The sequence below is a fragment of the Molossus molossus genome, unplaced genomic scaffold, assembly GCF_014108415.1.
Source record: "Molossus molossus isolate mMolMol1 unplaced genomic scaffold, mMolMol1.p scaffold_m16_p_11, whole genome shotgun sequence".
Lineage (NCBI taxonomy): Eukaryota > Metazoa > Chordata > Mammalia > Chiroptera > Molossidae > Molossus > Molossus molossus.
Genome location: NW_023425346.1, coordinates 21,132,958 through 21,148,878, shown reverse-complemented (window position 1 = coordinate 21,148,878; position 15,921 = coordinate 21,132,958). Strand labels below are relative to the sequence as shown.

Genomic DNA, 15,921 nt, shown 5'->3' with positions numbered 1-15,921 from the left:
AGGAGGCACCTGATAATTACAGAAGTTCAATTCTCAGTCTTGACATCAGAGAATCAGGTTGTATGGTATTTTATCATTACCTCATTATCTTACAGTAGAAACATACTTTTGAAGCAATTGGTAAAATACACACACTATAAAGTTGATACAGACTACTCTCTAGGAAATTAAACTCACATAAGCAGAGTTCTGTTTTCCATTGCTTGATTTAAGCATAAAATATTTTATAATAGTAATTTAAATGTGTTATCATTTCTGTTTTTGCCTTCACAAAATAAAATTACATATACATTATACATACTTTTATTCATCATATTTTGGGCAAAGTTCTAAACTTCCTATTCTGGTACACAGCATAATAATTATTGAGCAGATATATTTATTGAGCAACTATTATGTTTATAATTTAGGGCTATTGGGGGCGCTGGTGATATAGAGATGAATAAGGTACAGTCTCTGTATTTCAGGAGCTAAAAAACTATAATAAGAGTGGTCATTCAAGATACACTATAATTATAAAACATAAACTATGAGTAAGTAGGGAGTGTACACTGAGAAGTGCTTAACCATAACTGGAAGAACGGAGTTATCTGTGGAAGGAGGTGATATCTGAGATGGGGCCAGGAGGAGTGTAGGCTATCAATAAGCGGAGGGAGATGTCCAGGCTGAAGGAGAAGCTTTAAGTTGAGGAGTGGTTTGTGTCTTACAGATGGTGCCTGGGCAATGGCAGGTTGGTGGAACCTCTGGAGAAAAGGGGGGGAAGTGAAGCAGGGTGAGAGCTTAGGAGGATTTTTAAGGCAATCACTTTGAGTGGGAAACATCACTGAAAATTCTTTAGTAGGTGAGTGTTAACATCAGATAAGTGCCTCTAAATAGATGGCTCTGTTCTCAGAACTCAAGGGTGGATTTCTAAGAAACACGCCTGTGATAAGAACAGTTGGGAGGTTATGTAAAAAGTCCCAGGAGTACCTTAACAGTGGTCTGGAAAAGGGAGGCATACACAGCAGAGGCTTCTTGAAGACGAAACTCACAGGATTGGAGGGTTGACTATCTATGTGAACAGATGATGGAGATGCAACCATTGGAGACTGAAAACTCAGGGAAAAAAATCCAGCTTCTGGAGGAAGAAAGTAGGTTCACTTTTGGAAACGATAAATTTGAACGATCAGGATGTTGTCTGCAGGATGATGAAATTTCAGCAAGTGAAAATTCCAATTGTCAGTTAAGAGAAATATTTCCCTTGACATGCAGACCTGGTGATCACCTCCAGGGCTTCCGAAGAGTTGGAGTTATGTGGGGAGACAGTATACTGGAGACGATGAAAGCAGAGAGGAGAACTATGAAGAACGGGGTCATGTGAGGTTTGGATGGAGGAACAGAAGTCAGGCTCAGGGACTGGGACATAAGTATTCCGGAGAGGCAAAGAAGCACTGGGGGAAACTGGACATGGGAATAGTGGTTAGGGGTCTCAAAAATAAAAGTAGACCCATGTGGTACTAAGAACAAGATTACTGGGTTTACAATGAGAGTACCCGGAAAGGGGTTTCTGTATTTCTTCCTCGCTGGCCCTACATCTGTGTTCTGACCGTTTCCTCTAGTTTAGAAAAAAAGGAAAACAGATTTCTCTTCTTTCCAAGTCCAGAAGTTACCTCTGCATTCAGTTGCCTGCCCTCGTCTCCAGAACCACGCTCACATGAACGCTTTCTCCCTCTCACAGCCGCAGTTTATCTCCCCACCACATAGTTCTGTCTCGTCTTCACATTGGTATAGCATGGTCCTATTTTCCCACTTGGAACTCTGAGCTATAATGCTACGTCTTTCCTTCACTGACAAATACTCTGTAAAGTCACCTACTCGATCCATTTCCTCTCAGTCCATGGTCGCAAAACTATAATTCTTTTTTTTTTTTTTTTAACTACAATTGCTCTGCTAAGACTACACTGAAAATTCAGCTCTCTCCACTCAGTTGCCAAATCCTTTCTTCAAACTTTATTTACACGTGTGTTTCTAAAACATTGGCAATACCACACGCATACTTCTTGAGAATTTCCTCTCTGTCATTTTATGATACTGTGGTCACATGTCTCAATAACAAAAATACGTTAGTTGGTATTTCATAAAAATGGACCCTGAGTAAATAAGTTTGGAAAAAGTCTCTGATGAAAAAAAATAAAAATAAAAAATGTGATGGATTTCTTTACTGCAGCACTTGTAAGGGCCTTCAATATGCTAATCTATACTGAAAATCTCCAAGAGGAATTTAACTTGGTCACAGAATCCTTCTTCTTTTTATGAAACTAGTGAATCTCTTTGAACTCTGGCCAATGACCTGTTCCAGGTGTGACTGACAGGCAAGTACCTTCCCTATGTCATCCAGACTTTACGGCATGCATCCATTGTCCACCTTGTTCAGTCCCTTCCCCCAGTGATACTCAGGGAACAGACAGGTGGCTCCCTAGGGAGTGTTCAACTGCAGCCTCCTAGCAAAGCTGCCCAATTGGCATGCTTATACCACTTGGCCTTCCCTTTGTTCCCTTCCAGTCAGTTATTAATAACTAGGTTAATTATAACAGTATCACTGGCTTCCACGATTTGGAAAAGGAAAGGAGATTCGTATTTCTTGAGCAACTACAAACACTGGTAAAAGCGGCAAGAAACTGGAATCATTATTCTTATTGTAGATGAAAAAATTGAGGCACAGAGTGGTGAATCAGTTTAACCACACTCACAAAAGTAGTGAGTAGAAAAACTATGATTTGATCCAAGAGCCTTGGAGTTCCAAAGTGAAGAACATTTCTTTTCATCTCACCTCTAGGCCTTGGGCCTCTCCTCTCTCTGTGCTTTCTCCCAAAAAGAACTGACATCATCATATACAACCTTTAAACAGGTGATTCCAAAATAAATGTTCTAGATATGATTATTCTCACATATTCCAATATTCCCCCTCTTTCTGAAGTTATTTGTATCAATTATTTATGTTGTATTTGCATCAATATTTTCCATTCTCACTGGTCTAAAACTATTGAATTCCTCCAATTCATCTCTATTCTTTGCTGTATATGTCAAGTTGGCTTTTATTTATTTATTTATTTATTTATTTATTTATTTTGTTAATCCTCACCCCAGGATATTTTTTCCATTGATTTTTAGAGAGAGTGGAAGAGAGTGGGAGGGATGCAGGAGAGACAGAGAGAGAAACATTGATGTGAGAGAAACATCAATTGGTTGCCTCCTACACTTTTGCCCTGACTGGGGTCAGGGATCAAACCTGCAACCCGAGTACATGCCCTTGACTGGAAATGGAACCTCGACTCTTTGGTCCATGGCCAACACTCAAACCAATGAGCCATACACCCACCAGGGCACCAATTTGACTATAATTCCAACTGATTTTTTAAAAAGCCTTTATGTGTATTTCTTCTAATTAATTCCCAAAGTCTGGTATAGGCTTTCAAACCCTTTGTGGTACAATTTACAAAACCTCCATGAACCTCAACCTCCCTCCTTGTGGTTCCTACTTTCAAGAATTTCCAATAAGCTTGATTTGTCTATGGACCTATTGAGTTTAATTGACTCTAATAGGTTTATAATTGTAATTCCTCATGCATCTGGGTTAAAACACTGTATTTCCTCACCCCATGTGAATCCTTCACAACACGGTTGGCCTAAGAAGGCACGTATCTTGCCTTCTTTTGTGTCTATTTGAAAAACCGTGAGACAAGTTTGAGTGTTTATTTTATTTTATTTATTTTATTTATTTTTTTTATCCTCACTCGAGGATATTTTTCCATTTTTTTTTTTGTACAGATAGAGTGGGAGGGAGAGAGAGGAAGAGACAGACAGAGAGAAACATCGATGTGAAAGGGACACATCGAGTGGCTGCCACCCGCACGACCAACCAGGGCCGGGGACAAACTGCAACCGAAGTACATGCCCTTAGCGGGAACCGAACCCGGGTGTCTCCGGACCGCAGGCCGAGGCTCTAACCTCTGAGCCAAACTGGCCAGGGCGAGTTTGAGTGTTTAGAGCCTCCGCACAAGTGCAGGCGCCTCCTCCTCTTGCTGCTACTAAAAAGAGTGTTGGAGTTCCTGTTTTCTTTAAAAATGCAAATAAAAACGTAAAAACATTACCTCCTTCTGCTACAATCCTAAAGTGGCTCCTTGGGCTACATGGAAATGGAAACCTTGACCTTAGCCACCTGAGAGCTAAGGGAAGCCAAGAGATTCACACTATTTGAAGAGACTAAATTCTGGTCTGGGACAAGAGAAATGTAATCCTATTACATTTATACAGTTTGCAGTAGACTTTGAAAGTCATATTAACATTCCTGAAAGGAAGATGGTTCTGTAGCTGAGAGTCAGGCAGTCAGAAGATAAATTTATTTCTCCTCATGTAGCAAGTAACTGCATCCTCAAATGAAAAAAATGTACCTGCTTCCCACCCTCACCCCCAACAGGATTTCATCAGGGTACTATCGGTTGTGGGTGTGACTGGGGTGTAGGTAGACTGAAGAGTTTATTGGTATTTTACATTCTAGCTTATTATGTTAAAAATGGAGAGGATGGTAGTACAAGACTCCATCCCTGAATCTGTATTTAGTTAACATTGTGTTACTAACGCATCATACTTTAGGTCACCTACCTCCTGTAATATTTATTTTTAATTTATTTCTAAATTTTGAAAAATGCGTGTATTCTACCTGCAGCAACCATGAAAGCCACAGAGCTAATCCTATCCTAAGACATGCAACGGAAATGAAAAACACCTCCCAGAACCATGACTCTCTCACATTAAAATGCAATCTTTGTTCAGTCACCCCCTTTACTCTCTAAACCAACACCTATGGTATTATAATACCCATTCTTCTGTTTTGTTGTTTTCGGGATTTAAAAAAAAATTTGTTGTTGTTGTTTTTTTTTATCCTCACCCGAGGACATTTTTCCATTTTTTGTTCAGGTAGAGTGGGAGGGAGAGAGAGAAACAGAGAGAGAGAGAGAAACATCGATGTGAAAGGAACACATCGAGTGGCTGCCACCCGCACAACCGACCAGGGCCGGGGACAAACTGCAACCGAGGTACATGCCCTTAGCGGGAACCGAACCCGGGTCTCTCAGGACTGTAGGCCGATGCTCTAACCGCTGAACCAAACCGGCCAGGGCTAAAAAAATTTTTTATTAATTTATTTTTGTTACAGATGTCCCCCCCCCCCCCATTGACACCCTCCTGTTAAAATCGAAGAATATTTTAATTTGGAGAGTTGTATGGAGGAGACACTGTTCCCTGAAGTGACTGCTGCAGGAGCTATGAGCTAGATCCCTACCAAACAGATTGCTTCCTGTAAATCCCGTCAGAGACTGTGTAATCAACCTCCCCCTGTGACCTAAGAGTGCTGGTTCCTGGCACAGGTCATTGCCTTGCCCAGGGCAAGCCTGTACGTCATTATCCCCTTATTTGTTGTCACATAGCAGTACCTCTGTCCACCTTTCCCTGTGCTATGCACAGTGCCTGCCATGTGGTGCAGAAGACGTCCACATCGTCTTGCTGCCCCCCAAGATTTGCATCATATAAAAAATTCCCTTAATGAACCTCTGATGTAATGATGGAGTTCTCAGGCTCTTTCTTTGGTCTCTAGGTCCCAGGAATTTGTTTTTAACAGTAGTTTATTGATTTTTAGAGGAAAAAAAAGGGAGAGGGAGAGAAAGATTGATGTGAGAGCATAACAACATCAATCAGCTGTCTCCTGCCCACTCCCTGTCGAGGATCAGCCTGCAACGCTTGTATGTGTCCTTGACTGGCATCAAACCAGCAACCTACTGGTGCACATGATTATGCCAACCAACTGAGCCACACACAGGCCAGGGCAGCCCCGTGAAATTCTCCCAAACTCCCTACACTGTCAGCTTAGCTTCTACAAGTTATATTTAGAAGAGAGATTTTTAAAGTTTCCTATTTATAATCAATCATTTTGGTAGCAGGAACTAATTAGTAAGATACATTAATAACAAACATGATGTCCTCTAATTGGTTTTTCTGGTGTCAAAGTCAGAACTGAAGTTAGAAATCCCCCCAAGAATGATCTTTAATACAAAAAAATATTGATTGGTTGCCTTTTTGTTCTATTGGCCCTTTCTTTTGCTGTGCAGAACCTATTTAGCTTGAGATAACTTTGGTCCTATTTTATTTTTGCCTTTGGGGGCAAATTCAAAAACTCCTCTCTAAGTCTAAGGTCCATGAGTTTAGTTCCTATGTTTTTGTTTATAGAATTTATTGTTTCAGATCTTACATTTTTGTCTTTGATCAATTTTGAATGAATTTTTGTATGTGGGGACTAATTGTAGTCTGGATTCATTCTTTTGCATGTGGCTTTCAATTCTCCCAGCACCATTTATTAAAGAGGCTTTCTTTTCTCCATTGTGTGTTTTTGCTCCTTGGTCAAAAATTATTTGCCCATTTACATGTGGTTTTATTTCTGGGCTCTCGATTCTGTTCCATGTCTGTGTGTCTGTTTTTATGCCAATACCATGCTGTTTTATCATCTTTGTAGTATCATTTAAACTCAGGTAGTGAGTGGCATTTCTCTAGTAGATTAATAAAAAGAAGTCTTTCTATCGTTTTCCAGTAGGCAACGCTGAATCACAGATTTTTTTAGTTCTCTTGTACTTCTCTGGCTTTTCAGATCTAGACAGAGTGGTGGAAAATGGCCTGTGCTTATTGGGAAGGTGGGTGCCTCGCCTGTGACCTGGGCACCCGGGTCCCGGGAGACCAACCCCGCAGAGGAATGTGGTGGGCATGGGGCTCCAATCCATGGCATCCCCGTGCTGCTGGCCCCCTGTAGCCAGCCCTGCTGTCAGCGTGACAAGGATGCTGTGGGAGGGTGGGCTGGGAGAACCCAGGGGGCTACTTTTTTCATTCTGCTCTCCTGGTAATGGCAACCAGTGAACTTCCAGGGCATCCCCTCTGTACCCCAACACCGGGACCAGTCAAGAGTGCACCCTTTGCTCATGGAAAAATGTGGTTCTATAGTACCAGTTCTTGGGTTTGCAGGTACATGATCCACAACTGGACACCAAGGCAAAGGGAGGCGAGTTCTGGGAGGTGACTGGGTGGCCGGGCTCCGAGGCTCTGTTTCTCTGTCTGTGATGTCCACTGCCCAACAACTGTGACCACACCTCTGTGTCCTTGCCCAGCTCTCTGGGCTCAGCTGCAGCCCTGTATCTCCTACTGCCCGCTCCTGCAGGAATGCCCACTGAATCCCTTTGCTTCTCAGGGCTGAAGGGGATGCCAGCCACATCCTGATTCCTCCCCTCTCCAGGCTGAGCCCTGCTGTGAGCTCGCAGCTCTAGGGCTGTGTGTGTGGCTTGTCTCTGCATTTCTCCCTTCTTACCTCTCTGGTTCACTCCCACCGGCCACCTTTAGATGTAGATCTCAGGTGTGTTTGTGCATTGAATAGGAGATCCATCGATGAGTTGTAGCTGTTCAAATTGTAAAAACTTCAAGGGGGGTGGACTAAGGGGGTCTCTTACTCCACCATTCCTCTGACATCACTCCTGCCTACCGATTTCTTACTCCCTCCCTTTCTAAAAGCTAAGGTAACCCAGAACGTATTTTGAAAGTAGATTACTTCGGCCAATTCTCTCTCTCTCTCTTTTATTTTAATCTGAAAAAGTACCATCATTTTAAAGAAATTCCTTGACTGCAAAGAAAATGAACAGATTCCATCAAAACCATTATGTAAGAAGGCTATGCCTTTCCCCGTGACAAAAACCAATTAAGGAAGAACAAAAAGATTTGACAGCGATAAGAGATCTGCCTCCTTGGGTCCTCATAAACAGTGTTCAGTGAAAATGAACCGGAGAGAGTTCAGGCATTCAGGGAGTCAAGGATATCTTAGACAGGACAACTTTGCTATATAATACCTACTCTGTTTCCATTATATTGTGGTTGATGTCAAGTCTCTATGCTATGAGAGTGTAGTGCACTCACAAGCTAATGAATGAGAAGAATATAATATCCAAAAGAAAAATACCAGCAGTCCATTTCGCCACTTTTCAAGTGGTCACTGTGAACAGCAAAATAAGATTTAGAACATTATCAACCCACAGACAAATTCACTCTCCTCTAGGAATGCCAGCATCTTCACTATTTCACTTTCTTAGGATTAATTTTTCCCCTATGAAGGGCAGTGTCATCAAAGTATGTTAGAATATTTACGTTTCTTCCTGTTATGCTTTCATTTGCCATAAAAGCTGAGCTGTCATCCTTCTTTATTCAGATTAAGCTGAATAAAGCTTTATTCAGAAGCAGGGCAGAAAATACACCACTGTCCCTCAAAAACGGGACAGCCAGGACAGTGGAACTTAAAATGCCCATCTCCATGGAGATGGTATAAACATTTGGTTACTGCTACAATCCTATCTGCCTTTCTATTTCTTTTTTGATCGGTGGTATATTGCATAAATATATTCTTACTGTAAATCAATTAACCAGGTCAGCAATATAAACATAATAAGGTAAAACAAGGACTACTTCTATTTTTGGCAGTATAATGGCTTAGAAATCATAAAATAATTTTTTAATAAAAATAAAATGTATATCCTCTAAATGTATTGCTGGGCTGAAAAGAAACCCAAAGAAACCCATAAAGACAAGACAAAGTAAAAGCTTGGATGCGAGGTATGCTAGAATGAGAGTTTTTATCCTGAGTGTTTCTATCAAGTCTTGGAGACCCACGTTTCCATGGCTTTAAGGCCCGTTACGGAAAATCTCATAGAAGTCCCCATACCAGAAGCGATGACCTCAAAGGCTGGCCCTCGGTTTAACAGTGAACTAGGGATAGATTTGCCAAACAGAATGTCTCAGCAAGGCCACTTGCATATCTAAAACAACACTGAGAGGTGAGGGGGAAAAACCTCTTATGAGAATGTGTAACCCCGAGCTGGCCTTGCCTAGACTTTATGATATGAATTCATGCTCCCTCTGTGAGTCAAAGCATCCTGAAAGATAAATGTGTCTGAGAGTGTTTCCAGGCTGCTAGGGCTTCTATGGGACTGAGAAGTGTAAAGGCCGACAGGCCAGCCTGTGGAAGCAGCAGGAACATAGGCACTGAGGGTCTCCTAACTCCTTATTCAGACTCTCCTTTGGCCCCTGATTGAGTCCAGCCCCTCATTTCCACCAGCTCTGCCAGTTGTCCAAAGTGCACAGTGCCTCTGGCTTCATATCCCCAGACAAGAAACCTCCGGGCTTTTACAAGGACGGAAGGATGTAAGACCTGACTGCACGTGGTGAATGATGAGAAACTGAAGGACAGGGTGCTCACTGATCTTTACGTTCTTTTTTCTTTATTGATTTTAGAGAGACAGGAAGGGAGAGGGAGAGAGATAGAAACGTCGATGAGAGAACATCAACTGGCCGCCTCCTGCATGCCCCCCACTGGGGATCGGGCCCACAACCTGGACATATGCCCTGATCAGGAATCAAACTGGCGACCTCTTGGTGCATGGGTCGATGCTCAACCACTGAACCACATCAGCCAGGCATGGTCACTGATCTTTAATCAGACTTCCAAAAGCCCCCCGTTTTTTCTCCCACTCCTAGAACACACACACACACACACACACACACACTATACCTTGCATACTTCCTTTTGCAATTCCCGGTGCCTTTATGGAGGTGACCGGGTCAGACTGCTTCATTTTGCTTCAGCCTCCACACCATCACGCCTGCCCACACTGAGGTACCACACTGCCCTGTGCAGTACTTCACCACCTCCATTCCCGTTCTGCACCATGTGTTCCAATTGGAGCTGCAGATGGCTCCTAACGCCCTTGCAGTGAGCCGATTGTGGGTGCTTCTTGTTCTCTGGAGACATGTTACAAGGGGGCTCTCATGGGAGAGTAACTTCGTGTCACTGTTCCATGTTTTCCTCTCTGGCTTAGAAGTAATTTTAGAGAAAAGATGGTCGTAGAAACGTTTTTGCTCCACCATCTGAAAATTGAAGACTCATCTTACTATTTTGAAAGTGCAAATTTCTGCACAACTAAACACTAGGAGTTCTCTAATGATGGGGTGCATTTTGGGGAAAGCTCAAGTAGGCCACTTGCCTAAACAACTAGGAGGACTGCAGCCAGAATGTGTTTCAATTGAAATCCAAAGTAGGATTTTCCCAAGACAGGTGAAATAATTTGCCACTTATATGATAAGATTCTACATAATTTAGGAGCATTGTCTCTGAAGAATTTACTAAATGGTATTTTAATGAAAAGCAACCATTCTTTTTTTTATCCTCACCCAAGGACATTTTTGTTCAGATAGAGTGGGAGGGAGAGAAAGAGAGAGAGAGAGAGAGAAACATCGACGTGAAAGGGACACATCAAGTGGCTGCCTCCCACACGACCACAACCAGGGCTGGGGATGAATCGTAACTGAGGTACATGCCCTGGACCGGAATCGAACCCGCAACTCATTGGTCCACAGGCCGATGCTCTAACCACTGAGAAAACCGGCCAGGGCGAAAAGCAACCATTCTGATACTCCAGTAGCACAGTTAAATCCAGGTCACGATACAGAGTTAAGCTGGACACCACACAAATATGCCATTTAAAAAAAAACATCATTCATGTAGATACTGCCCATCTAGGTATTTTATAACAGTTGTCTAGCAGAAGGTAGGTAAAGGTCTTGTAACAACAAGATCATAGTATTGCAACAATTTTCTGACATAAGGAAATAAACTGATTTTCAGAAGCCACCCTTCTTATAATTAACAGAGTCGCGGCCTGTACACCCTCATCGCAGTCCTGTGTCAAACAACCTTGCCAATATGTAATGTTCCGACAGGGACATCATTTCCAAAGTGTAACTGTTATGAACTGAATTGTGTCCCTCTTCAAAGTTACACTGAAGCCACAGTTCCAGCTATTACTGTATTTGAAGGTGTAAAGCCTACTAGAAGCAGTTTGTTTTTAGCCGGCAAGTCCAACAATGCACATTCACTGTCCTATCTCAGGGGCATAGCAGTCCTCCAGCTCTATTTTATAATTGAGGCTGTGCTCATCTTGATCAGTCTTTCTTCAGTAAGATCACACTGGTCCACTACGAACATGACATTATGCTGATTGAATCCAGTAAGCAAAAAGTAGCAACTAATGTAGACCGTTTCATAAGACATTTTCACATCAATGGATGGAAAACATATTTGATGCATTCCTGGGCCTTCTACCTCAACAGAACTGCTAGAGGTTCAGTAACGTCGAGATACCCTCTCAAGTGAAGGGTAACTTGTTGCATCGGACCCTCACAACCCAAAGAGCCACGACATCAAGTGGGCCTCTTTGGATGTTGGAGACAACGTACTCCTCATCTCTGTGTGTTATTCTAGCCCATTTACCAAGTGACAAGAAAAACTGCTAGTTTTGAGTGGCACCCAGAATAAGAAGAGTCTCCAAAACAAGTTCAGGCGACCATGAACACTGCTCTGCCGCATGGACCACGATCCGGCAGCTCTAACACCACCGAGGTCTTAGTGGCAGATGGTGCTGTTGGGGTCTGTGGCTCGCTGCTGTGGGCTGACCAAGCGCAGGTCCCTAGGGTTTTAGAGAAAAGCCCCACCATCTGCTGAAGATATTTACTTTCCTTTTCAGAAACAGCTTTGGCCTGTTACTGTTACTGTAGAGACTGAAGCTTAACCATGGACACCAAGTTATCATGCAACCCGAGCTGCCCATCATGAATGAACTGGGTGTTACTGACCCACCAAGCCATAAGGCAGGGTGTACACAGCAGCACCTATCATCAAATGTGCTGTTCAGAGATTTCAACATGCCACCATTCTTGACACTGACAATAAAAGACACTATTACTCAGATCTGGAAACCTATTCACTGTGTTTCTAGAAATCTTAATAGTTCCTTTCTATGTATTTTATATATGGACTATATAGTATATAGTTTATATATATAAAACAATAAGGTTTAAGACGTGCTTATTAAAATTAGTCAATTAATTCAGTTATCCTTTCATTCACTCAACAAATATTTAATTAGCACCTAAAAACTGCAATGTATGCTATTAGGTCTAATCTTGACATATCCTTCACTCCTTGGCTAATATCCAACACGCATTGGGAAGAACAGCACTGGGGTATGTTGATGACGGAGAACAGCTCTTGGCTTACGTTTCATTAGTCCTCAGATGCACTGGCTGATTATGGTCAAAAGATAGTCTCAGATGGGCATTAACTGGTGCCAAACTTAAGCCAAAAACTCACAAACACTCACAAATAAGCCAATCTGACAATAACGCAACTCATTCCAATATAAACATAATATAAACAGTTCATAAGAGTTCCATGATTGTAAGTTACATTCTCATCGCAAAACTGCGTGGAAATCCTCTTACCTCTCGTTTGCACCCCTTTTCCACAGGCTTCACTGGTGCTCATTATTCCCTGCCTGACAGACTCTGGCACCAAGACACAGGGGCTCCACTTCTGAGGCCTCCACCTGCGATTACAAAGAACAGGGAACTGCAACATTCACCAGGACCGACACACACAAGACATACTTGAAATGGGTAAGTTGGAAATCCAAAAGCATAAAGATAGTAATTCAATAAAAATGGGTTTGAAGCGAACGTCATAAAACGGAACCCTGGTATGCACTTGAGGTAATAGTCCACTCCGACTCTGACCCAGATTCATGGCTAATGCTGTGATTCCATTTTTTAAAATGTGGACATTTTGCACATAAACCTTAGTTCATACCGCAAAGTGGCAATAAAAGCATTAGAAGCGCAGATCAAATCTAGAGGGCTTACCTCTTTATGAACTTAAAATTGTTAGGAAAAAACGGGGACGATTCTGACGTCCCATTAGAGCATTAGAAAAGCACGTATTGAAGATGGGAAAGTTTCACAAGCAAACCTCACACTTGATCTTCCACTTCAATTTCTTAATAATGTGTTTCCTAGGACTTCGAAGAACTCAACTCACAGGTGGATAGTTCATTCCAAGGAGGAGGAGCTGATCTGCCCCTGATGAATTACCAATATTTCTATTCCTCTGAAGAAACAGTCTCTGAGGACACCTTTTGGCCTTCCCATCTTTCCTTTCTCAGGTCAACAAAACTCTCTATTTTATGACCCACATGACAGACAGTGACGTGTATCCAAAAACCTATCTTTTCAGCATGTCCCACAAAACACAAACCTAAGTGAAACCACAGATTCTGCTTCTTCTTTGCTTGTATATTGTTATGCTTTTTTCATATAAGCCAATATACCTTCAAAGAATAAAACAGAAACAGAAAGTAAAATATCATGGTCCAGTTTCACAAGATGGAAAAGTCCTAGAGATTTGTTGCAAAATAATGTGCGTATAATTAACACTACTATAGTGTACACTTAAAATAATCAACATAGTAAATGATATGCATTTCTCACCATAAAAAAAAAAAAGTTTTAGCAAAAGAAAGGATATATACGGCAGAACATAGAGCAGACTCCCTTTGCTCGGGAAAAGTCACTGTAAAGGACCCTCTTGGTTATGTGAACACATAGTGTGTGGAGCATAGCCAGCCATTAACGTCAGCCCTCACGACCTCCTCTCGTTCCTTTAGATTACATGAGTCTCTCGGACAGGGAGGTAAGTGAGGCAGAGGTGGTCTTAAGAGAGAGATACAGACCATGCTGCAAAATCAAGCACAGCACATTCAAATACAAAAATGAAACAAATATATCATTGACCTCATTCAAGTGGCCTCCATATTGAGAAGAATTGGGAAGAAATCAGAAAACAGTTAACTAGAAAAACCTGTCCTTTTAAAATAAATTGCCTATTGATTTTAAGTAGTTCTAAATTTACTTTGTATATGCATAGACTCATTGAATATAATTTCAAGTCATAAAAACTGAAATGGTAAGGGGTTTGTCTGACTTTTCAACTAGGGTATGTCATTTATTCAGATCCCTAAAATTTACATGGCTTTTCTGAACCAAAATGAGACCAAGGGATTCTATCTAGTTTAGTGTTCTGCAAGACTGAAAGAGAAGGAAGAAATTTTCAGGACTCTCTTGTTAAACTCCCAGTGTTGAGACCTGAGCTCAGGTTAAGTGACATGTTGGAGACTGTACAAGTCGGGACATACCGGTTTTCAATCCTGGGGGCTCAGGCACAGGCCCCCTGCCCATTCCATGTAAGAATCCTGGCCCCTGCTGTCTTCCCTTTCACTTATAACCTCACATGCTGGAGGATGCTCAAACTCACAGAAACAGTTCTGTGGACATTTTGACTCTGCTCTGATTTGGTAAAGGTGTGAATATGTCACCTTAATGGAGTCAAAAAGAAGAATTACAATATAATGAAAAAGGTCTACATTAACTTGCTTCCCCAACATACCAATGCAGGAGAAATAAAAAACAAAATTGGAACCATATTAACTTAAAACTGAAGGATGTTTTACTAAGGAGCAGAGAATCATGCTGGTAACTTGGACATATATTAAACTACACACATCAGGAGAAAATGATCCAGTCCATACACAGTGGAACTGATTTCTGGGGGAAATGGTAGGAGGTCAATAATGGGAGTGAATTCAAATCTGAGTGGCCAAATTGAAGTGCAGCTAGAGAGCCAGAGAGTGGACGATAGAAAGGAAAAGCTCACTAATGGTTCCTAGGATTTTCTCTGATTATAATAGCCCTGGGTTAATAAAAATGTGTAATAATATTTGATTTGGCTAATGTTTTCAATTGGCTACTAGGCCCAAGAGAGCTTTAGCTGGGCTCAGAAGTTTCAATATTTATATCCATGGCACAAAGGGATGGCTATTGGCAGTGTTTCCACAATGGCCCGTGGTTGCTAAGGAGAAAGCAATAGTCTGGGCACGTTCCCACTGTTTATCTGCATCCTCCCCAAACTGGTTATCAGATGGAAACAATGGGAGTACAGGATGATAAAATCAGTAGCAATTTAGATTTCTTCAATGACACCCTAAACTTATCTAATGTAAGGAGTCTCCTTAAAAGAAAAACAAAACAGAACATATTTTTCTGAAGGAATTAGCCCTTAAATTTCATGGCTTTAAGATATAGCTTTTCCAATAAGGCAGGGAGACACTAGGCATTATTGCTAAAGGCATTTTTAAGTGTGCTGGAACTACATGCTTTTTAAGACCATGGGATTTCTTCACAAAGCAGTAAAATCCAAAAGTGAATTTAATTCAGCTGCCTTTTAAAGCAATGTTTCAATCCAGTGTTAAAAGAGTGGAAGTTTATGACTAGACACACGAACTTCAGGTATTGTTTCTTATAAATAACCACACACTTGCCAAGAAGAAATATATAGGTAACATTTATAGTTTAAAAGTTATGCATCTTCTTTTTTTTTTTTAACATTTTATTCATAGATTAAATTTTTCTAACTAGATCTTTTCTTAAAATGTGTATATAATTAAAATTGAGAACCAAAATCATTTTTTAATTACTTATTAAATAAGTACAAATTAGGTTTGCAGTTCTTGATAAAAAAGGTTTTAGGATGAGAATAATAGAATGAGATAAATTACCTTTGTGTGTGTGTGTGTGTGTGTGTGTGTGTGTGTGTCTGTGTCTGTGTCTGTGTCTGTGTCTGTGTCTGTGTCTGTGGTTTAGGTAAAGACCTCATCCTGCATCTCCTGGAATCCTGATCTTGAAAAGATTTCCTGAATGGCAGAACTCCAGAACCTCACTAACAGTCAAAACATGTTTATCTGTCTGTTTCCTATAAATTAGACTTTGATAGTCTTTACTCCCTCGAGATAGATTCTAGATAGGATGGGAAAACATAGAGGTATTTAAAGATAAACAATACCACCTCATCTTATCTCTCACTAAGCAACCCTATATTATATGAGAGAAAAATAAGTCATAATTTATACTGAAGTTTAA

At 41.2% G+C, this 15,921-nt stretch overlaps 1 protein-coding gene across 1 annotated transcript in view; it reads right to left on the bottom strand.

The window, feature by feature from the left end:
• Nucleotides 1-15,921, bottom strand: part of THSD7B (thrombospondin type 1 domain containing 7B) — an 848,907-nt gene that overhangs the window by 337,627 nt on the left and 495,359 nt on the right. The window contains exon 12 of the mRNA XM_036254339.1: nt 12,397-12,500. Coding sequence (XP_036110232.1) covers nt 12,397-12,500 — 104 coding nt within the window. The remainder of the gene's footprint in view (nt 1-12,396; nt 12,501-15,921) is intronic.